The following is a 23,867-nucleotide window of genomic DNA, read 5'->3' as shown; positions in this document are numbered from 1 at the left end:
AATGAGATCATACGGTATTTTCTCTGCCTTAGTTAGCATAATGCCCTTAATACTATTCAAAAGCGAAGTGGCTGCAACTAAAGACCTGGCACCCGCGAGAACCAAACATGTGGACCTACCGGAACAACTGTTGCTCTCAAAGCTGTGAGCTCTTGGGTCTAACCATCTTTAGAAGCGCCTTCTATCAGCTCTCACTGAGCATTCATGTTTTTCGGTCATTCTCACCACAAGACAGACTTACCAAAGAAACTTCATTATTTTTAAATTGAGAAAATGTATTGATAAGCAACGATTTTTATATTCTTATACCTTTTTAATTTGGTCTTATATTCTTCTGCATAATTCCACTTAAGTCTGATACTCCAATTTACCCACCTCTGGGCCCAGCCAGGAGGATGAGGTGGGGCAGAGCAGCCGAAATGCACAAAAACCTAAGACCCAGAGCAAACAGTTACCAAAACAAGTTTCTTCCTTGGGAAAAATGGATCTTCTAAAGTCACAGGCTTGCTTTTGAACATTTTTTATTCACAACTAGGATTATGCAAAAACAACTCGATTTATCATTTCAATCAAAACAAGTCATTTAATCATTGCTTTAAAACAAACTGTTGATGGGGCACCTGGGTGACTCAGTAAATATTTATCAGTAAATATACTTACTGATATATTTACTGATAAATATACTGATAAATATTACAAAATATTATTAAACTTGGTTAATAGTCAAGTTTCTTTTGAAAACTGTGTACTGTAGGCATTTAGAACTTAGACTTCATACTGAAATAATTTCAATAAAGTTTATCAAATATTCTATACACTTGGACTGTGTGAAAAAAATCCCTTCAGTTCCTATGTTCTAAAGTTCATTTCTTACATGCCTTTTCAGAAACAAGCTTATTATTTTCCCAGTTATTCTATCCCACTCTATTATATGAAACCATAAACTGTCAATACTTGACCATTTCTACCCATAAAAATAGTAATTTTATGTGCTTGAAATACCATCAGTTCTCAGTCTGGTCTGTCCATAAAAGTGAATTGAGTTGACAAATGTGAAGAAACAGGGTCCTATGATACATCACATTTTGGACGTGATGGGAGCCAATTCTAATAAACTACAAATTATTTTTACAGCAAAGACCTTAATTACCAGTCACCCAAATCTACCAAGCAAAAGAGGAAATCAGTGAAATGTGTTGTAAAGGGTTTGAGGAATCTTTTAGGGGTAAGTGGCAAATTAACATTTTCAGAGCTCTGGAACCTTTGCGAACGAGCACCGTCCCCTTACATCTTTAATATTGGCTGGCCTTGGGAGAATGGCCTTTGGGCTCATTTTCTCCTGCAGGAGGTCTTGCTGCCTGTCCTCTCGGCCAGGTAAGGAGGCTCGGGCACTTGCCCTGGCAGGTGACTCAGCTCCCGTGAGTCCGAGTGGCCATGGAGAGACAGTGCTCTTAGGCCTAGCACAGTGGCCTCTGCTCTTTTAGGGACCAAATAGTGAGGGCGGCCGAACACTCGTGGGTCCAAAATCACCAAACATCTTTTATCCTTCAAATGTGAAGCTTTCCTTTACATCTGCAAGGGTTGAGGGCCTAGAGATCCCAGCCCTGGGCCTGTTTGCAGACTTAGCCGAGCCTTGGGGCCAACCCTTGCGAGAAGTAGCTGGCCTTAGGATTAAACCGTGCTGGTGCTTAGTGTTCTGAATGAGTCTCTAATACATTTTTTAAAATACATCCAATTAGTATCAACTTGCGGAGGTAGAGAAATAAAAACTATGTAAATCATGAAGGATTTACATGGTCAAGTCCAAATCCCACTGAGTTGAGGAGACGGACTTCAGAAAGTCAAGTAACTTGCCCAAGATAAGACCTTTGGCTTGTTCATTCAGTAAATACTTATCAGGTACCCATTATATTCCAGCTGGTGTGCCAGTCACAAAGCCAGGAGTCAAATCTAGTATTTTGTTTCCCACTGCTCTTTTCTCTAAATTTTATGGTGACTGTTTATCTCAGGTATTTTGGGTGTCTTTCTCCAGAAGGCCACTAATGTATCTGCTTAACCTTGTGATTGCTCCATATAAAAGCTCATGACCCTTCTCTCAAAAATGCTGATTTTTTTACTTGGGAGGAAAAAGCTTTGGATAGAGGTCTCAAAGTTCTTTCGACCCCACCTTTCAGGTCCAAATGGAAATAAGAGTACCCACCTTTCACGTTGTTCTGAGGACTAGAACTGGTAGGACCAGTTCAGCACTAGGCAAAGCACCCAGTGTCCAATGAGCCCTCTGATGCTGTACCTGCTCTGACAAGATCCAGGGCGAGGTGGTCAGTGGTGGTGCCATGCCGGTGGAGATGACAAAGCACAGAAGAGGCCTGAACACAGCTAGGCAGGACAGGAGGACATATGGGAAGATGCGATACCTGACCCGAACCTAAGCCCACCTTTGGGCCCAGCCGGGAGGATGAGGTGGGGCAGAGCAGCTGAAATGCACAAAAACCTAAGACCCAGAGCAAACAGTTACCAAAACAAGTTTCTTCCTTGGGAAAAATGGATCTTCTAAAGTCACAGGCTTGCTTTTGAACATTTTTTATTCACAACTAGGATTATGCAAAAGCAACTCGATTTATCATTTCAATCAAAACAAGTCATTTAATCATTGCTTTAAAACAAACTGTTGATGGGGCACCTGGGTGGCTCAGTGAAGCGTCCGACCTCAGCTTGTTGTGGTTTTGTGGTTCATGAGTTTGAGCTCCCTGTTAGGCTCTGTGCGGACAGCTTGGAACCTGGAGCCTGCTTCCTGCTTCTGAGTCTGTGTCTCCCTCTCTCTCTGCCCCTCCCTTGCTCATGCTCTGTCTCTCCCAAAAATAAACATTAAAAAAATTATTAAAAAACTGTGGAAAATAATATGCAGCTGACAATGTTGGGGTTAGGGGTGCCCAAACCCTGCACAGTTGAAAATCCAAATACAACTTTTGACCCACAGAAACTTAACTACTAATAGCCTACTCTTTACCAGAAGCCTTATTGATAACAGTTAATACATATCTTGCATGTTTAATGTATTATATACTATGCTCATAATAAAGTAAGCTAAAGAAAATGCTATTAAGAAAGCTACAAGGAAGAGAAAATACATTATATCAAAAAAACGTGTGTAAATGGACCAGCGCAGTTCAGATCTGTGTTCAAGGGTCAACTGTACACAATGAGCACACACTTCATACTTGAATCATGTTCTTCCTCTTTAACCTCTGCTCTTCTTTTTCTGGAGGGCTCACCTCCTAAACAGATACGAGATAAGATGTAAAATTCAGTATCAACCATTTCTAGAAATTTTGTCCAAAGTAGTTCTCAGCTATCGTCAACAAAATACTAGCAAACTGGATTCGGCAAACTGAATCCAACAATACATTTAAAAAATAGGGACACCTGGGTGGCTCGGTCGGTTAAGCATCTGACTTCAGCTCAGATCATGGATCTCGCAGTCTGTGAGTTCGAGCCCACGTCGGGCTGTGTGCTGACAGCTCAGAGTCCAGAGCTTGCTTCGGATTCTGTGTCTCCCTCTCTCTCTGTCCTTCCCCAGCTCACATTCTGTCTCTCAAAAATAAACAAACATTGGAGCCCCTGGGTGGCTCAGTCGGTTAAATGCCTGACTCAAGCTCAGGTCCCCAAATCAGGCTCTGTGCTAATAGCTCAGAGCCTAGAGCCTGCTTCACATTCTCTGTCTCCCTCTCTCTCTGTTCCTCCCCTGCTCACACTCTGTCTCTCTCTCTCTCTCTCAAAGATTAAAATAAATATTTTAAAAAATTTTAATAAAAATAAAAAATAAAATCATTCACTAAACCATGACCAAGTGGGATTTATTCCTGGGTTGCAAGGGTGGTATGCTGCAGTATTTGCAATATAATATAGCACATCAATAAGAGAAAGGATAAGAATCATATGATCATTTCAATAGATGCAGAAAAAGCATCTGACAAAGTACAACATCCATTCATGGTAAAAGCCTTCAATAAAATGGGTTTAGAGGGAACATACCTCAACATAATAAAGGCCATCTATGAAAAACCTACAGCTAACATCATCCTTAATGGGGAAAAACTGAGCGCCTTTCCTCTAAGGTCAGGAACAAGACAAAGATGTCCACTCTCACCACTTTTATTTAACACAGTACTCTAAGACCTAGCCATAGTAATTAGACAACATAAAGAAATAAAAGGCAACCAAATCAGGAAGAGGTGAATGTTTCACTATTTGCAGATGACACAAAATTGTATATAGAAAACCCAAGGGACGTCTGGGTGGCTTTGTCGTTTGATCGTCCAACTTCGGCTCAGGTCATGATCTCACAGATTGTGAGTCTGAGCCCCGCAACGGGCTCACTGCTGTCAGTGCAGAGCCCGCTTTGGATCCTCTGTCCCCATCTTTTGCTGCCCCTCCCCAATTTACACTCTCTCTCAAAACTAAATAAACATTACAAAACCTGAAAGACTCCACCAAAAAATTACTAGAACTGATACATGAGTTCAGCAATGTCACAGGATACAAAATCAATGTACAGAAATCTGTTGCATTTCTAAACAGCAATAATGAAGCCGGAGAAAGATTAAAACAACCCCATTTACAATTGTACTCAAAATAATGGGATACCTAAGAATAAACCTGACCAAAGAGGTGAATGACCTGTACTCTAAAAACTATAAAACACGGATGATAGAAAGAGAACACAAAGGGAAAGACATTTCATGCTCCTATACTGGAAGAAGAAATACTGTTAAAATGTCTATACCACCCAAAGCAATCTAAATCTTTAATGCAATCTCTATCAAAATACCAACAGCATTTTTCACAGAAGCAGAACAATCGTAAAAGTGTATGGAGCCACAAAGGACCCAGAAGCCAAAGCAATCTTGAAAAAGAAAAATCTGGAGGTATCATAATTCCAGACTTCAAGTTATATAGCTGTAGTAATCAAAACAGTATGTACTGGCACAAAAGTAGACACACAGATCAAAAGAACAGAATAGAAAACCCAGAGATAAACCCCTAAGTATACGGTCACTTAATCTTCAATAAGGCAGGAAAAAATACCCAGTGGAAAAAAGTCTCTTCAAAAAATGGTGTTGGGAAAACTGAATAGCCACATGCAAAAGAATGAAATTGGACCACCTTCTCACACCATACACAAAAGTGAATTCAAAACGGATTAAAGACCTAAATATGAGACCTGAAACCATAAAAATCCTGGAAGACAGCACAGACAGTAATTTCTCTGACAGCCACCACAGCAACTTTTTTCTGGATCGGTCCTCTGAGGCCAGAGAAACAACAGCAAAAATAAACTATTGGGTCTACATCAAAATAAAAAAAGCTGCACAATGAAGGAAACAACAAAACAAAAAGGCAAACTACAGAATGGGAGATGATATTTGCAAATAACACATCTGATAAAGAGTATCCAAAATATATAAAGAATTTATAAAACTGAATACCAAAAAACCCAAAAGATCCAATTAAAAATGGGCAGAGGACATGAACAGACTTTTCTCCAAAGGAGACCTACAGATGGCCAACAGACATGAAAAGATACTCATCATCATTAATCATCAGGGAAATGCAAATCAAAAGGACTATGAGATATCACCTCATACCTGTAGAATGACTAAAATCAGAAACATAAAAAACAAGTTCTGGCAAGGATGTGGACAAAAAGGAACCCTCTTGCACTGTGGATGGGATTGCAAACTGGTGCAACCACTGTGGAAAACAATACAGAGGTTCCTCAAAAAGTTAAGAACAGAATTACCCTATGATCCAGCAATTGCACTACTGGGTATTTACCCAAAGAATACAAAAACAGTAATTCAAAGGGATACATGCACCCTGATGTTTATAGCAGTATTACATACAATAGCCAAGATAGGGAAGCAGCCCCCCAAGTGTCCATCGCTAGAAGAATGGATAAAGAAGATGTGGTATATACAATGGAATATTATTCAGCATAAAAATGAATGAAATCTTGCCATTTGCAATGTCATGGACGGAGCTAGAGAGTATAATGCTAAGTGAAACAAATCAGAGAGAGATAAACACCATATTTCACTCGTGTAAAACTTAAGAAACAAATGAACAAAGGGTGGGGGGAAGAAACCAAGAAACAGATTCTTAACTCTAGAGAACAAACTGAGGGGAGGTGGGTGATGGGGATTAAGGAGGGCACTCACTGTGATGAGCCCTGGGTATCACACGGAAGTGTCGAATCACTGTATTGTACATCTGAAACTAATGTAACACTGTATGTTAACTAACTGGAATTAAAATAAAAATTTCCAAAAAAAGTAGTCTTGAGCTGATGGGGGAGCCAGTCCTTCATATTAGAAGGAGACCGCCCAGCAGCGACCCATCTCCACAGACACTGTCTCCAGCTGGTCAGGCCATACGAACCCCGGGCTGCCCCCGGGCAGTGGTCAGGGCAGGAGGGACACTCCCTCCTCACTCTGTACTGACATTCCAATCATACTACTTGAAATATGTTTTCCTGCTTCCTCAATATTTCACTTTCCCTATCTAAAAGTATTTTAAAGCCTATGGATTTTTAAAAATGACTGCTTGCATTTTATGTGCTTTCTCAGTATGCTTTTAAAGTTTTAAATCTATTTTTTACATGAAAAACGAATGCTTCCCTTGGACAGGTGACCAGCGCTTAACTGACATGCTCAACATTTGTGTTACTGAAATGTTTACTCCCACCTGTGACGCCAGACCCGGAGTGAAGCATGTTAAGTGTTCAGAAAACAGTGAATTAATTAATATGGCATATGGGCAGGGGCACCTGACTGGCTCAGTCGGTTAAGCGTCCAACTTCAGCTCAGGTCATGATCTCACCGTTCATGAGTTTAAGGCCCACATTGGGTTTTGTGCTGACAGCTCAGAGCCTGGAGCCTGCTTCAGATTCTGTGTCTCCCTCGCTTTCTGCCCCTCCCCCACTCACGTTCTGTCTCTCCTTCAAAAATAAACATTAAAAAAATTTTTTTTTTAATATGGCATATGGGCAATAATTCCCATTTTGCCCTTATATATTTACTTGGTAAATATGATTCCCTTGTATATTTAAGACTGAAATTTTATTTGCACTTATAAGTAGAAAAGGAAATAATTAAAGGGAAAATATTTTAATAACATGGAAATGGAATAACCCTCAACTACTCATACACCCAAACAATAAGAACGCCCAGTTACCACGATGAACATGATGGACGTCTTGCTCCACCACACAGAGCTATCGGTCCCTCTCCCATTGAGTGTGGTGGCGACTCAGGGCCCCACACATTTCCTCACAAGCCTTTCTACCTCCCTAGAACGCCTGCCTGGTCAGTGTGTCCCATAAGCTAACACTTTCTTCACCACCAGTGAGGGATCTCCTTCTCTGAGCAGTCTTCCAATATGCACCTGATCACAGGGGTCAGACCCTCCTCTGGGCCACTCCTGGTCCTGTCACTACATTAATCTCCCAGAGTCTCAATGAAGTATATAAACATATGTCTGTGCCCCAGGGCTGTGAGCAAATTTTTAGTCCAGGAGTTGGCTCCTGGGTTCAGGACAAACCCCCTTAGAACTGAACAAATTTGGTTCTATCTCATCACTGGTGACCTTCCTTGCTCTCAGGAATCTTTGAGCCTTTTCTTCTTCTGATCCCCATCACTGCCTGAAAAATAGATTCTAGCTCATTCCTCTGAAAGTAAAGGAACTCGAACTCCAGACGTGGGAATGAACTTCAAAGATGAAGACCTGTTTATTCCTGAGCTTTTCTTCTGAATATTGTTGCCTCCCACTTACATTTTCCCTTGAAGAGCCAACAACATTTTTAAAGTTTTGATGAGAAAAAGTGAATATAACTTGCAGACATGCTGAAATGACAGATATGAGAGGTTTTGTTCTCAGATTCATCACTTTTAAACACCCAAGAGGTTTTATGATCACATTAAGAAACTACAATGTTTAAATAATGGGTCAATTATACAAGCAGCAAACTCTTTATTATACATTTTCCCTCCATAAGAACAAGAATTATTTAATTGATTTTTTTTTATTTTGGGGGTGCCTTACCTTCCCAGCTAAGCTTTTCTGTGGGAAAGTGACCCTAACAAACACAAAATAAAAACAAAGGCCTTTGTACCGTTGTCCTAAGTAAGTAACAGCAGAAGAGAGAGTAAAAGGCCATCAGTCTCTGTGGCCCTCAGATGAGGAAATGTTACCTCCATGCCCAGCTTACCTCAAAGGTCCCCTTGGTTATGGTTTTTCACAGCTTTGATGCCTTCCTCTTCCTCATGGACATTATTGGGGTCCTGGTAGGGGACACCCAGCCCCTGCTGGTTCTGCCCCTCCCACAGATGGACTGTCTGCTGAGTAGAAGCCCTCAAACGTTCCTTTTTCTGTAAAGAAGCAAATCAACCATTTAACTTAAAAATATGAACTACCTCTGTGCTCACTTGAACCTACGTTTACTACAATTCTTGTCTTTAGAATATAGTTGTCTCCATTCCACACCTGTTACCACACAGCGATCACTCTCTTTAGTTCTAAGGCGTGAAGGTAACACAGGGTGAAGAGGCTGAGGGCTCTCTCGCACCAGTGGCCGATCAGAACTGGCACAGGCACGGCCCTGGGAACTGCAGCGTCCCCTTGTGCTGCCCGTCAGTCAGAGTCTGGAGAGCAGCAACCAGCCTGAAGAACCTCATCCTTGCCCAGTGGACGCCTGAGGGCGGCCGTTTCTGTTAATCCCTGAGACAGACAACCCAACTTGCTCAGGCTCCATCAAACTACAACGGTGCTCAGATATTCCTGTCAGGGCCCCTCACCCCAGAGAGCTCCCCGTCGCTCCTGATGACAGGATGGGGAGGTGCTGGCAGGGGAGGGTCCCTGAGCCCCAAAGTAGAACTTTCACACCCTTCGCACCCTTCTCTGCCTGGCGATCCACACACTGGTGTTCACAAGACAGAGCCTAGTTGAGTGAGTCAGGAATGTCCTTTTGACCTTCCCAGCACTTCATATCTCACAAAGTTTTATGATAACCTGTCATAAAACCTGTCAGATTTCTCCCTGAAATCTCATGAACTGGAGAGAGAACACCTGAGTGTCTGATTTGCTACATCTCACCAGAAGCCACTGATATTACTAGGGTTAACCACACACTTAGGTTTAAGTTGGCTCCCTGATAACTATAAGAAATAAAATGGTTGTGGCAATACAAAATTGTGAATTAATATTCTGGAGAGTAAGCCTGTAATACCCCCCAAAAAGATCCCAGCATAGAGCTTAGCAAACGTACCTTAATCATTTCAGTGCGCTGGCACTCAGGATCACAACCAGCCATTGGTAAGATTCTAATCTTCTGCGTCCTTGAGCATCTATTAGCAAGCAGCAGGGTCATCTTTCTATGTGTGACACTGTCTGTAGAGTGAGGTCTGCTGGGAGATGGACAAGAATGCCCCACTGTTGACTAAGAACATCGCAGGTGATCAAACCGAGAGCACAAACAGCTGTGACGATGACCCCTTCCCCTTTAGCAGATGAAGGACACTGGGCCTCGGGTCCTGGCGCTCTGAGGCTTCCTCCTTCTCTTGTTCCTCCCTCTGTCCCTTCTCCCCGGGGGGATGCCGAGGGGCTGAAGCACCAAGTGGAGAAAAAAGAGCAGGCGGCAGGGTCAAGGGCTTTTACAAAGAAATCCCTGACGACAAGCAGAAAGAGAAGGGATATGAAATCTCAGGTCTGTGAGGGTGGTGCAGAGGCCACACACAAGTCCTGACTCAAGAACTAAAAGTCCCTTTATCTGAAATACAATTAGAAGGAAGGGCAAGGCAAGGAGGCCTCACGATAGCCCAGAGGAACAGCTGGTGCAGAAAACATTCCTGGCTCAAGGGAGGCAGATTGGTGGTACATCAGAAAGAAAGAATGATCCTAACTTAGGAGAGTCTCTGAGGCTGTCGAGAGATGGGACATAAGGAGTGTGGAACACGGGGCACAACGGGGAAAAAAGCACGCTGTAGAATTGTTTGTCTTTTACACCACTGGAGAAAAGCTCATTAAGAGGTTGGATCCGAACAACGTTTATTATGCCAGGTCTCCACACTGCATGCCATCTAATGTATCATTTGACTTAACTGACACACCATTCTGTGAAGTAGATATTATCTCCAATTTACAGATAAGGACACTAAAAATTAGTGAGATTGAGACTCTTCTTCAAGCTTGCACAGAAGTCAGACACTGTTAATGTCTAAACCTCAGTGCTGTTAATCTTTAAAACAGAGCAAAAGATTTGAGTATAATTTACATATCATAAAATTCACTCATTTTAATACGCAAGTAAATAACTTTTAGAAAAAAATTGTTAATGTTTGTTTTTGAGAGAGAGTGGAAGCGTGCGCGCGCGAGAGACAGACAGAGACAGAGAGAAAGAGAGACAGAGACAGCGCGAGCGAGCGGGGGAGGGGCAGAGAGAGAGGGAGACACACAATCTGAAGCAGGCTCCAGCCTCTAAGCTGAGCCCAATGGGGCACGGGGCGGGGCGCTGGAAGCCATGAACCCCGAACCCCGAACTCCGAGATCATGACCAGAGCCGAAGTCGGTGCTTAACCGACTGAGGCACCCAGGCACCGCGTAAACGACTTTTTAAATTATAAGTGGTAGAGGGGCGCCTGGGTGGCTCAGTCGGTTAAGCACCGACTTCGGCTCAGGTCATGATCTCGCGCGGTCCGTGAGTTCGAGCCCCGCGTCGGGCTCTGTGCTGACAGCTCAGAGCCTGGAGCCTGTTTCAGATTCTGTGCCTCCCTCTCTCTCTGACCCTCCCCTGTTCATGCTCTGTCTCTCTCGGTCTCAAAAATAAATAAACGTTAATTTTTTTTTTTTTTTTTTTTAATAAATCACAACTGGTATAACCATTACAACAATCCGATTTTAGGACATTTCCGTGACCCCAAGAAAGAAATCCTGTGAGCACTGTTCATCTGTTAAGTGCCCCACTTCAAGGAGAGCTGCAAGACGGACAACAGCGCTATGACCTTCAGAGGCAAGGTGCGCGAAGGAGCGGAGGAGGAAAAGCGCCCAACAAGGCGGCCGCAGCACAGGGGTGCAGCGCCTATCCGCTTGGGGTCAGGCCGCAGCCTGTCCAGCCCCTCCCCCGCCTCTGCCGCGTGCACACGCCAACGACACGCTCACAATCGGCCCGCCTCCCAGCTGTGTTCCTCTCACGGGAAAGGGCACTGACCCACGGAGCTGCGTAGACCAGTCCTCTAGGCCTCCTACCGGGTGCACTGACCAAGGTGAATTCATTCACTGGTCTCCCGGCTTACATACTGGTCTCGTGGTGGTTTCGATAGCATGAACTGGCTCCCTGAGAAACAGCAACTTGTAGCAAAAGTGAAAAACAGCATGGGAACCGAGCATGTCCCCTGGTGAGCTGCACCCCGAAATTATGTCGGTCAGGGCTGAGTCAGGCCTTCTGCACGGCCTCTCGGCCTGGCTGCTCTTTAACAGCCAGTACCAACACATCAGTATGAAGGTTACCTGAAGGTGAGCTTGGCTTTGAAGACGGCTTGTCCCTGTAGACCTGTGTCTTCTCGAACGAACAGGTGGTTGTAATTGCCCTGCAGGGGGGCCTTGTAGACATCAAACACTTCATTGCCCAGATGCAGGGAAAGGCTGGAAAAGAGACACCGGTCAGTGCTGGGGTGGACATGTTAACGAATCCTACAATTCCCATTCTCCCCTATAGGCTTTACTTAAAATGCTGTGCAACTGTGCACTGAACTCGTGAGAAAAACAGAGATGCCGTAAATAACCCATGCCCTTTTATTTTTTTTAATTTTTTTGAATGTTTTTATTTATTTTTGAGACAGAGAGAGTCAGAGCATGAGCAGGGGAAGGGCAGAGAGAGAGGGAGACACAGAATCCGAAGCAGGCTCCAGGCTCTGCGCTGTCAGCACAGAGCCCAACGCGGGGCTCGAACTCACGGACTATGAGATCATGACCTGAGCCAAAGCTGGATGCGTAACCAACTGAGCCACCCAGGCGCCCCAACTTAAGCCCTTTTAAAGCAAAAGGTGGTAAAACTCCTTCTCCTTCCCATTTGAGACATAATAGTTTTGTCACTTTCCCAATCTCTACCATTTCATTAGTGAAACAGAAACATTTTTCCCAAAATACCAATTTATACTGTCCAGTAGCACCTGGCACATGGGAGCGAGCATTGGGCGCTTACTCGGATAAGGCAGATACCATGAATCTGATCACATCTTGGGCCCATTTCTAAAGTGTCCTCCCAGAGGCCTAGATTTTGTTAATTCTTTAGTGAAAGAGGACCCCAAAGTAAGGTCCCACATGGAGAACTCCACGCCTCCCAGGCCTCCCTCCGGGTCTGTCAATGCTCTTCAGGCGTTATGGGCTCACCTTCCATCTGACCACTTGACTATCCGAGTATTGCTTTCTTTAATTTCATTTCCTTCCTCATCCCGGCGTTTCCTCCATCTTATAGTATTTTCCACCTGGTTCAAAATACAAGGGCATTACAAAACGAGTGTAACTAAACTGCATGTTCTTCATTTCCTCAAGTGACTTATAATCATGTGCCAAGAATTCGTATGTAGTGATAAAAGAAGCTTCCAAAATAGCTGATGAAGAAACACTGAAACACTCCTACTACGAATACCTAGGGATATTGGTTAAACTAACCATTTTGTTTAAATCTTTCCTAAGCTTGGGGCTCCCAGGTGGCTCAGTTGGTTAAGAGTCAGACTTCAGCTCAGGTCATGATCTTGTGGTTTGTGGGTTCAAGCCCCATGTTGGGCTCTGTGCAGACAAGCTCAGAGCCTGGAGCCGGCTTCAGATTCTGTGTCTCCCTCTCTCTCTGCCCTCCCCTGCTTGTGCTCTCTCTCTCTCTCTCGAAAATAAAAATAAAAAAATTTTTTAATCTTTCCTAAGCTCTAGTTTATAACAGTGGAGGTAAAAGCCAAGGACAATGCAGGACGGAGGTATTACCAGACACACCAAAAGTTCAAAGAAAGGATGAGGCTTTGAGTCTACATGAGATGGGCAGTTAAAATAGAGATCTCTGCCTACTGTTAAGTCCACTTGAAGGGCTATGAACCCAGTGAAGGGAGGACCAGTAAGCCTGGCCTAGTAAGACAAGGAAGCTCTGGACATTATGTTAAAAAAAAAAAAAAAAAAAGTAAATAAAAGAATATACACTTAAGATACTCTTAACAATTAAAACTGGAGACTTGTGCTTTGCCCTGTTTATTTTTTGTTTTTGGGGTTTTTTTAGTTCAAATTTGTCCTACCCATATAGTAGGGAACCCCAAATCAAGGTGGCATAAAAATTGGTTCTGCCTCTGGCAATAGCTCATGACCCTCTGTGTGTGCAGTAGAGTGTACAGCCATCCCAGGCCTTCTCAAGAGGAAACATCTCAAGACAAGGCATCTCTTTGTACATAGTCTGAATTTCCAGAAAGAGCCTGAGAGATTTCTATTGTGGGAAGTCTACTGTAACATGTAGAAGGCAGTTCCATATACCTATGTTTATACGAAATGAAGTAACTAGGGGCGCCTGGGTGGCTCAGTCAGTTGAGCATCTGACTTCAGCTCAGGTCATGATCTCACAGCTCATGAGTTCTAGCCCCACATCGGGCTCTGTGCTGACAGCTCAGAGCCTGGAGCCTGCTTCGGATTCTGTGCCTCCCCCTCTCTCTCTGCCCCAACCCACTTGCATTCTGTCTCTGTCTCTCTCAAAAATAAATAAACATTTTTTAAAAATGAACTAACAATTTTCAAGAATTTTTATCTTTACTTCCATTGAAAAATTACAACTGCAAAAAAAAAAAAAGGTTAGAAAAGTGACAATTACAGGGACTATGAGGCTATGTAACTTCTCCCCTAGAAACATTCTGAAGAGACATTTCAGACCTTGGTCTGAACGGTTGTTTGTTGACTGAAGAGTAAACATAAAACATCATTTCATACTCTCAGGTCTCAAATCATTATCTCTGTTTTATGAAAAACTTAAAAAAAAAAAAAAGGAAACAAGTACAGAATGGTACCTTCAATTTTAACATGGTTCTATCTTCCTCATCAAGCACTTTCACACCTTCAAATTCGTCTTCATAATACTGAGGATCAAAAGGTCTAAAAATGGTTTTTTAATCTCAGGTTAGCCATATCTAGTAATGAATATTGTTAATGCTGTAAAATAATAATAATCTTTACAACATGCACCAAGGTGTTTTTAAAAAGCCACAGTAGACAAGTCACTTCCTGTAAAACTTCAAGCAAGTATGCGAATTAGTGTACTTTCTTGAAATTTGATTTTAACACATCTGAAATAAAATCCAAATGTGACTAATAATTCGAAGTCTTTTTTGAAGAATTACATTTTCTGAAATATAAATAACATATGGTCCATCTTTCACCATTTTTAAAGGAAAGTATCATGTTTAATTGCATAAGAGCTTACACTCATGAGGCTTCATGAAAAATACCCAATACTATGTTGTTGTCCAAGATCATGGTCTTTTCTAGTCACAGTGGCTTTTGCACTGAACATTTATGATTTCTCTAGCAAACTTTCTCAACCTCATTTTTCAGCTTTACGCTAGTGAAAAACACCTGCATCATCCATTCAGATGAGGAATCTCTAGTCTTTATGATTAGCCAACTCATAAGAAAAAACATTTATATTCCACTTATTTTTATTTAATATCTTGAAAAAAAACTTTAATCAGTCCTCTTACTTGGATTCTATGCTGAGAAATCTGGGTAGTTTAACAAAGTACAATTCATTTCCCAAATCAGAGTTGACATTGGGGATTTCTATTTCTATTCTGCCTTCAGAAATCGGCTCTTCCTCCTGTTGGTCCTGAGGCACTCCATGTTCTTCCTAAGAGGAGAATCAGAATGTGAGAGCTTGAAGTGAAATCAGAAATGCTCTAGCTGAGGGCACCTGGATGGCTCAGTTGGTTAAGCATCCAATTTCAGCTCAGGTCATGATCTCATGGTGTGTGAGTTCAAGCTCCATGTTGGGTTCTGTGCTGACAGCTCAGAGCCTGAAGCCTGCTTTGGATTCTGTCTCCCTCTCTCTCTGCCCCTCCCCCTCTTGTGCGTGTGTGCATGTGTGTGCATGCTCTCTCTCTGTCTCTCTCAAAAATAAATGTTAAAAGAATTTTATAAAAAAAAGAGAAAGAAATGCTCCGGCTCTCCCATAGTAGGCAGATGCAGGTGTGACAGGAAGTAAATTCAGGCACCACTTTAGGAATAAAGTAGTCAGTAACCCCTCCAGGTCTCTCCCTAAAATTTCATCCTCTCCGCCAACAATACCACCATGGGAAACAAGACCTGTAAGCCTGCATTACCAGAAAAAAATACTTATTTTGTTGGCATATCTAGTTTGCATAAGACATTAAACAAAAGAACTGTGAAATTGTACAACCCCTCAGTACTAAGTAACTATTAAAATCAGAGAAGAGGGCACCTGGGTGGCTTATAAGCATCTGACTTTGGCTCAAGTCATGATCTCACGGTTTGTGAGTTCAAGTCCCACTGCAGGTGAGTTCGTGCCCTGCTTCTCTCTTCCTCTCTCTGCCCCTCATGGGATTCTCTCTCTCCTTCTCTCAAAAAAAAAGAAAAGAAAAGAAAAGAAAAGAAAAGAAAAGAAAAGAAAAGAAAAGAAAAGAAAAGAAAAGAAAAGAAAAGAAAAGAAAAGAAAGAAAGAAAATCAGAGAAGTCAAATAGCACATGCTTTTTGGCACAGGTTTCGGTTCAGAAAAACTTAAGCCAAAGGTTTTCAAATTATGAGTTTTCAGAGTTTAGCCCCTAAAGTTTAGCATCAACCTCTTCTGAGCAGTTTCTTCGGTGCCTTCTAATATCCACAAATTCCCAACACAGCTGAGAAAGTCACCCATTTATCAGATGTTTCAGACTGCTACTCAATTATCAATGTCCTCTCCCCATAGGAGTCAGACCCGTCAGGCTTTGAAGCTTGTTTAACTTTGAACACTGGAACCTGTTGAGGTTACTGAGTGTACTTACATGAGGCTGCCCTGGAATGGATTGTTCATTGTCCCCATCGCTGTCTGAAGAAATGTCACCTATGTCTCCAAACAGATCCATGGTCCTACTATAACCTTCAGTGTTGGGAGAAAATGTACAGCATTAATTTCTCTGACTGAAGTTTTTCACACAGCTCTTACCCCATCATTTCGACGTTTTCCCAAGATTCATAAACCAAATCTCCTCTCCACTCAACCAACCTCAGATTGGCTCCCTGAGCCTAGCCTTCAGGAGCCCGTCAAGTGTCTCTGGATAGGGAAGGTGGTCAAGTTGGTTGGTGGAAGGCAAAGCTGCTGTGACAGCCAGCTTTCAAGATACTTTCTGGTGGTTCCTGCCTCTGGTATTCCTGCCCTTGCATAGTCTCCTCCAACACGTATCATGGCTGGTCTATCCGATCGATAGAATACAACCTCACTTCCAAGGCTAGGGCACGACATTGTGGCTTTTCTGCCTTGCTCTTTCTCTCCTGCTCTAGGTCACCTGCTCTAGAGGAAGCCAGCTGCCATGAAGACACTCAAGCTGCTACTGAGAGGCTCACGTGGCAACAAACTGAGGCCTCCTGCCAACAGCACAAGAGTGAACCATGTTGGAAACAGATCCTTCAGTTCCAGGCAAGCCTTTAGATAGTGTGTTCTCAGCCAATGTCTTGACTGCAACCTCATCACAGACCCTGAGCCACAACGAGCCTGCTAAACCAATCATGACCCTCAGAAATGGTGAAATATTAAATGTTTATTATTTTAATCTGGCCTTCTCAGGGGATAGAGTTGGAGAAGGTGAGGCATGGTATGCAGGTAACACAAGGTATGTCTAATCCAACACTCATCTCCCTAAGCCTTTGGATTCCCTCCACATAATGCTAGGGAAGCTTTATTGCAAGTAGGTCACCAGTGAGTTTGTTTTAGTTAACCAACCAGCTACAGAGCCGTGTCTCACTATATGCTATATGCGCTAACCCATCAAATCCAGAGTACCTAAGTGTACCCAAACCAGTTTGGCCCATGCTAGTGTTATAGTCTGTCCTTCATCTCACATTCTTAGAATATACTTAGAATTATATTCTTAGAATATATCCACACATATTCCCTAGGCTTCTCCCTGTATCAGCAAAATCTTGCCGTTCTTTTGGGAAGCTAGTTCTTCCTCATTTGGGAGTTCGTGCTTTCTTCGTCAGAGTCTGAGGAGGTCGTAGCGCTGGGTCTGCTGGTAACAAGTGGGTCAGACAGCATGCAAAGGGTGAGCCTTGAGGAGAATACAAACTGCCCCAGGTGACATTATTACAACATTTTCAAGCAAGGAAAGACCAGTTTCTTCAGACCTAGGGAAGCAAACTTCTCACAAGCAAGGGAGTCTCAGCAGTGATGAGGAAATCGAGCTTTTCAGCTTCATCCAGACACCCCGCTCCTAGTTTCTTTCTCTATCCAATGTCCTTTCACATGAGAGATATCAAGAAGCTGTGGATTCAATTAATGTTTTAATTCTGCAATTGCACAATTAAATGTTGTCTAACATCCTGCTACCTCGGCCTTCTGATTATGAGATAGAAGATTCTTTCAGGGCTGTAATGAACTCACTGGTTCTCTGACCATGACCTGAGCTGAATATTTAAAGACCTAAGCTTGTAATTTTCTTCTGTAAGTCCTCCAGAGCACTCAGAAGCATCCATGCCACACCACAGTCCAAATAATCATCACTACTGCCTAAAAAAGTGTAGCAGCCATTAAAGCCCTCAAACATAGGAGATTATCTGATTCATCATGCCACCACACCATGGATTACCAGCAATCCCATTGCGTGTCGGTGAGAAGCTCAGACCTGCATTTAAACCCAAACTAACCTACCAATCGCCTCTTTGAGGATTTGTTTCCTGGACTACCCAGTCAGGTCCAAGTGGGGCAAGAGAAAACACACCAGTTATCTATACAGAATTTTTTAAAAATTGTACTGGGGCGCCTGGGTGGTTCAGTCGGTTGAGCGTCCAACTTCAGCTCAGGTCATGATCTCACAGTTCATGAGTTCGGGCCCCGCATCGGGCTCTGTGCTAACAGCTCAGAGCTGGAGACTGCTGCAGATTGTGCCCTCATCTCTCTCTGCCTCTCCCCTGCTCGCTGTCTTCCTCAAAAATAAACATTAAAAATTTTTTAAATTGTACTTAGGTTAGCACTTTTGGAAATGAGGGAACAGAGAAGAGGTGAAATTATTAAACTTAAAAACTTAAACAGTATGGAGCTGAAACTCATACCTGAGGAAGAAAAGTGTCCAGCTGGCACTAATGCCTCTGGGAGGGGCAGGTACAATAAAGCTGGCTCTCCAAGTGTTGGTAAAGCTGCAAATTGGACAGAGCTGCTGTGGGAAGGAACTGCCTCTGCTGAGACTGAAGTGTTTGTGGGCCTCTTAGGAAAGCTGCAACTTGACAGGAAGCCTCTAGAAAATTCCATAAACAAACAGGAAGGAGCAATCTCTTATTTGTTATCCAGTCTTCCAGTCTCCCTCCAGCGCCCCCTAACAGGGGGCAACTGGCAACAATGAAATGTGATTACAGAAACTTGGCCCCAGCATCACTAAGCTTGCAAGATAAGAGCATAATAACGGACACACATGCCTACTAGTTTAAAAAAAAAAAAAAAAAAAAAAAAAGTAGGGGCGCCTGAGTGGCTCAGTCCATTGAGCATCTGACACTTGGTTTTGGCTCAGGTTGTGATCTTGCGGTTCATGCGATTGAGCCCCATGCTGGGCTCTGTGCTGACAGCTTGGATCCTGCCTGGGATTCTCTTCCCCTCTTTCTGCCCCTTCCCTGCTCACTTGTTCTCTCAAGTAACTTAAAAAAAAAAAAAAAAACCAGGCATACGAGTTTCAACTTGATAAGACAAGAAACAGCACGAGACTGAAGGTTTTGGTGTTAGGAAAGTGGCACAATGGTGATTTAGGACCTTCTCTTTCAATGTCACTTTTCTATGGTCCGATTTCAGGATAAGCCTCCCACAGCCACCACGCCCAGATTGTACCAACAGCACGAGAAGTAGGGTGGAATCCATTCATAAGTGAAAGATCAGCGCATGTAGACCACCACAGAAAAGACACATATGTGCATGCTAAATTTAAAACATACCTGCAAATTCCTTGCCATTCCACCGACTCAAATTTCCCTCTGATTAGTGACTCGCTTGCAATGAACAGAATGTGTTGGACTTCGGTGTGACTTTCCATGCTAGCCACAAAACCTAAAAAAGTTAATACAGCTTGTCCCTGGTTCCCTCTCTTGGGTGCTTGTCTTTGGATCCCAAGCATCATGCTGTGACAAACGAGGGCCAGGACAGGGATGCAACAAGTGACACATTCACCATGGGTGAAAAAAGGGTGCCAGAATCTCAGTCATCAAGTTAAACTGCAGCGCAATGTTTTTAAAACTCCGTGTGAAAAACCCATGAAAATATTAAAATTTTAAGTAAAGCGAGGATCCATCCAGCTCTGTACTTGTGCAACTCGTTTCACTTGCCTTACCCTAATTCCAGTCATCAGATGCTGTTTACAAAAATGACATCTTGTTCATCATGGATTTTTGCATTAGTTCCAATTTTTTTAAATGTTGTATCACGATATTATTTATCTTGATTACTATAGTGGGCTGAACAGGGATCCCCCCCAATCCCCACAAAGTTCATATCTACCCAGAACTTCCCAATGTGAGTTTATGTGGCAATAGGGTCTTTGCAGATATAGTTAGTTAAGATGAAGTCCACTGACTTGGGGTTGGGCCTAAACCCACTGACTGGTATCCTTATAAGGAAAGGAAGACCTGGACACATACAGAGACACAGAGCAAACACAAGGGGAAATGTGCCATGTGAAGACCAAGGAAAGACTGGAGTTACACTGCCAAATGCCAGGGACTGCCAGGAGCCCCCAGAAGCTGGGACAAAGGAAGGTTCTTCCCTAGAGCCTTTAGATGGAGGCTGGCCCTGTCAATATTTTGACTTAGGATTTCTAGGCTCCAGAACTGTAAAACAACACATTTTTGCAGTTTTAAGCTACCCAGTTTGTGGTACTGTGTTAGAGAAGCCCACAAACTCGAACAATCACAGAGGCTCTTTCCGTGCCTTTAAAACTGGGCACCCCAGAAGCATGCCTCACTTGCCTCACCTGGCCCTGACCAGGATGCTTTTTCATGAGGGGGTGGGGAGGGAAAGAGCAGCAGGAGTTCACTGAAACCTCAGGCCTCATGTGAAGCTTATATAAAAATCAACTCACTTTCAGAAAAGTAGATTTCCTGAGCAGAGACTGGCTTAAAATTTTTTTTTATTACAATTAAAATTACACAAAAGCAAATCAATTCATTTCAATCAAAATAACTCATGTTTACATCATATTTAATAAACTGTACAAAAAATACATAAAATGTTTTCACATTTTTCTTCAATCATCATCTTCTTCCTCTTCATCACTGATCACGTACTTCTTATGCTTTTTATTTGCTTTATCATCATCTTCTGCTTTTCTCTTTCCAGAAGGTTCCCCTTCCTACACAAAGAAAATTTTTAAAAATCTAGTAGTCAATAGAGAATATTTACAAGAAGGTTTATCAAAAGTAGCTCTGAACTGAATGATCCTCTGAAAACACATTTTTAGAATAAGAACATTCGCCAGATGCATAAAGCCAGTGGTGAAGGTCATGGCGAGTTTTCAAATCTGCTAAGTACTAGAAGCATTCAAAAATGACAACTAACCGGCGTTAATTACAAACTAACTATAAAATAACCCAACTTCAGGGCTGTAAGGAAGAGCTAAGCAATTATCACCAATCTCTTGGAAGGAAGGCCTTGTACATGGAAAAGGGCATGCAGAAAACTGGAAACTAGGTTTGCCCTGGAAAGGATCAAGGCTCTCCCAAAGAAGTCTGCCTGTATAGCCACTTGTCCTGTTGTATATTTTTACAATGATCTGGTGATTAAACTTTTCTCTGCTTCCTCGGCAATTCACCTCTTCATTACCTAAAATTCAGCATTTTAATGACCATCAATTTTGTAAACTAATGATTTGTTTTGGATATACTAAAAACTCACATCATAAAGGTTTTTTTAAAAATATTTGAATTAAAAGCTTATTACACAAGTTTGCATTACTTAAAATCATGTACAAGGCTGGGACACCTGGGTGGCTCAGTAGGTTAAGTGTTCGACTGTGGATTTCGGCTCAGGTCAGGATCTCACGGTTTGTGGGATCGAGCCTTGTGTTGGGCTCTGTGCTGACAGTGGAGAGCCTGCTTGGGATTCTCTCTCTCCCTCTCTCTCTGTCCCTCCCTCGAGGGCACATTCTCTCTCTCTCCCTCTTTCTGCCCCTACCCTGCTTGCATGTGCTCTCTCTCTCAAAATAAATAAACTTAAAAAAAGTAAATTAAAAAAAAAATTAAAAATCATGTATGATGTTCTAATAGAAACAATTCAGGAGGTTATCTAAAAACAATTTTTACAGATAGAATTCAAATATATCAATAGCTAAATTATCCAGAATATGACACTCCAGAATTGCTTAACTAGCTTCCTCAAAGATGAAACAGAGTGAATATTCTGAGGCTGAGGTTGCGAAAGGCCAGTGAATGGTAAACACGTGGGACTCTGCCACACTGACCCAAGCTACAGAAAACCCCTGCGCCATGTATACACGCAAATGACAAAACTACTCTTGTCACACTGAAACGAGGTTTGCTGCCACAGCTATAAGTGCAAGTCCATACAGACACAACAACAGGCTGCCCATGGTTTTGAAGGAGCTGTCTTCCAACAATTTATCTTCAAGACTAATTATAATTACCAAGTGTTTTTAAGGCTAATTTTTTTCACACTAATAAACCAGCTCTCAGAGTTTATTTAACCAAAAACATATCTAAGAATATACATAAATAAGAGTGTCTTACAGACTTCAACTGTATTACTAAGCTGTAATCATCAAGACAGTATGGTACTGGCACAAGAACAGACACTCAGATCAATGGAACAGAATAGAGAACCCAGAAATGGACCCACAAACATAGGGCCAACTCATCTTTGACAAAGTAGGAAAGACTATTCAACGGAATAAAGACAGTCTCTTCAGCAAGTGGTGCTGGGAAAACTGGACAGCGACATGCAGAAGAATGAACCTGGACCACTTTCTTACACCATACACAAAAATAAACTCAAAATGGATGAAAGTCCTACATGTAAGATAGGAAGCCATCAAAATCCTTGAGAAGAAAGCAGGCAAAAACCTCTTTGACCTTGGCCACAGCAACTTCTTACTCAACACGTCTTCAGACGCAAGAGAAACAAAAGCAAAAATGAACTATTGAGACCTCATCAAAATAAAAAGCTTCTGCACAGCAAAGGAAACACTCAGCAAAACAAAAAGGCAACCGACAGAATGGGAGAAGATATTCGCAAATGACATATCAGATAAAGGGTTAATATCCAAAATCGATAAAGAACTTATCAAACTCAACACCCAAAAAACAAATAATCCAGTGAAGAAATATATATATACACACATATATATATATATGTATATAATCCATATGTATATATATGTATATATATGTGTATATATATATATATATGTATATATATATATATATACAGTGAATAATCCAGTGAAGAAATCCAGTGGGCAAAAGACATGAATAGATACTTCTCCAAGGAGGACATCCAGATGGCCAACTGACACACACACAAAAAAATGCTCAAAATCACTCATCATCCAGGAAATATAAATCAAAACCACAACAAGATACCACCTCACACCTGTCTGAATGACTAACATTAACAATTCAGGCAACAACAGATGTTGGCGAGGATGCGGAGAAAGAGGATCTCTTTTGCATTGTTGGTGGGAATGCAAGCTGGTGCAGCCACTTTGGAAAACAGTATGGAGGTTCCTCAAAAAATTAAAAATAGAACTACTCTATGACCCAGCAACTGCACTACTAGGTATTCATCAAAGGGACACAGGTGTGCTGTTTTGAAGAGAAACATGCACCCCAATGTTTACAGCAACACTATCAACAATAGCCAAAGTATGGAAAGAGCCCAAATGTCCATAGATCGATGAATGGATAAAGAAGATGTGGTGTGTGTGTGTGTGTGTGTGTGTGTGTGTGTGTGTGTGTGTGTATATACATATACACATATATGTATGTGTATATATATACACATATATATATATACACACACACACACACACACACATATATACTAATTTCACTTAGCATAATACCCTCTAGTTCCATCCACATAGTTGCAAATGGCAAGATTTCATTCTTTTTGATTGCCGGGTAATACTCCATTGTATATGTATGTATGTATGTGTATATATATACATATATACATGTATATACATACATGTATATATGTACATATATACATGTATGTATATACATATATACATGTATGTATATACATGTATGTATATACATATACACACATATACACACACATACACACATATATATACATACATATATATACAATGGAGTATTACCCGGCAATCAAAAAGAATGAAATCTTGCCATTTGCAACTATGTGGATGGAACTAGAGGGTATTATGCTAAGTGAAATTAGAGAAAGACAAATATCTTATGACTTCACTCATATGAGGACTTTAAGATACAAAACAGATAAACATAAAGGAAGGGAAGCAAAAATAATATAAAAACAGGGAGGGGGACAAAAACATAAGAGACTCTTAAATATGGAGAACAAACAGAGGGTTATTGGGAGGGGGGATGGGCTAAATGGTTAAGAGGC

At 42.0% G+C, this 23,867-nt stretch overlaps 2 protein-coding genes across 4 annotated transcripts in view; both read right to left on the bottom strand.

The window, feature by feature from the left end:
- Positions 1-504: 504 nt before the first annotated feature.
- LOC109500670 (RNA polymerase-associated protein LEO1-like) lies at positions 505-18,707 on the bottom strand. The gene is made up of 9 exons (XM_023255358.2): positions 18,335-18,707; positions 16,072-16,166; positions 14,778-14,923; positions 14,088-14,172; positions 12,442-12,536; positions 11,560-11,694; positions 9,323-9,458; positions 8,267-8,426; positions 505-3,275 (listed from the first exon to the last, which is right to left on the bottom strand). The coding sequence occupies exons 1-8, from the start codon at positions 18,528-18,530 to the stop codon at positions 8,268-8,270; spliced, it is 1,047 nt and encodes a 348-aa protein (XP_023111126.2). The 5' UTR covers positions 18,531-18,707; the 3' UTR covers positions 505-3,275; position 8,267.
- Positions 18,708-20,371: 1,664 nt separating this feature from the next.
- The window catches only part of LEO1 (LEO1 homolog, Paf1/RNA polymerase II complex component), a 66,616-nt gene continuing 63,120 nt past the window's right edge, over positions 20,372-23,867 (bottom strand). For all 3 annotated transcript variants that reach the window (XM_019832412.3, XM_045059301.1, XM_023255356.2), the window contains one exon: positions 20,372-20,610. In XM_019832412.3, the coding sequence (XP_019687971.3) occupies positions 20,506-20,610 (105 nt within the window). In that variant the 3' untranslated portion in view covers positions 20,372-20,505. The remainder of the gene's footprint in view (positions 20,611-23,867) is intronic.

Source organism: Felis catus, chromosome B3 (genome assembly GCF_018350175.1).
Source record: "Felis catus isolate Fca126 chromosome B3, F.catus_Fca126_mat1.0, whole genome shotgun sequence".
NCBI classification, from domain to species: domain Eukaryota; kingdom Metazoa; phylum Chordata; class Mammalia; order Carnivora; family Felidae; genus Felis; species Felis catus.
Note: the sequence above shows the minus strand (reverse complement) of the source record. Positions and strands in the feature narration are given on the sequence as shown.

Excerpts from the sequence above, each read along its gene's own strand:
- LOC109500670 (XM_023255358.2), bottom strand. The coding sequence starts at position 18,530 with ATGGAATTTTCTAGAGGCTTCCTGTCAAGTTGCAGCTTTCCTAAGAGG. Across the intron at positions 14,924-16,071 it reads CCATTCCAGGGCAGCCTCAT|GAAGAACATGGAGTGCCTCA; the intron begins GTAAGTACACTC and ends TTCTCCTCTTAG. Across the intron at positions 12,537-14,087 it reads GAACCATGTTAAAATTGAAG|GTGGAAAATACTATAAGATG; the intron begins GTACCATTCTGT and ends ATTTTGAACCAG.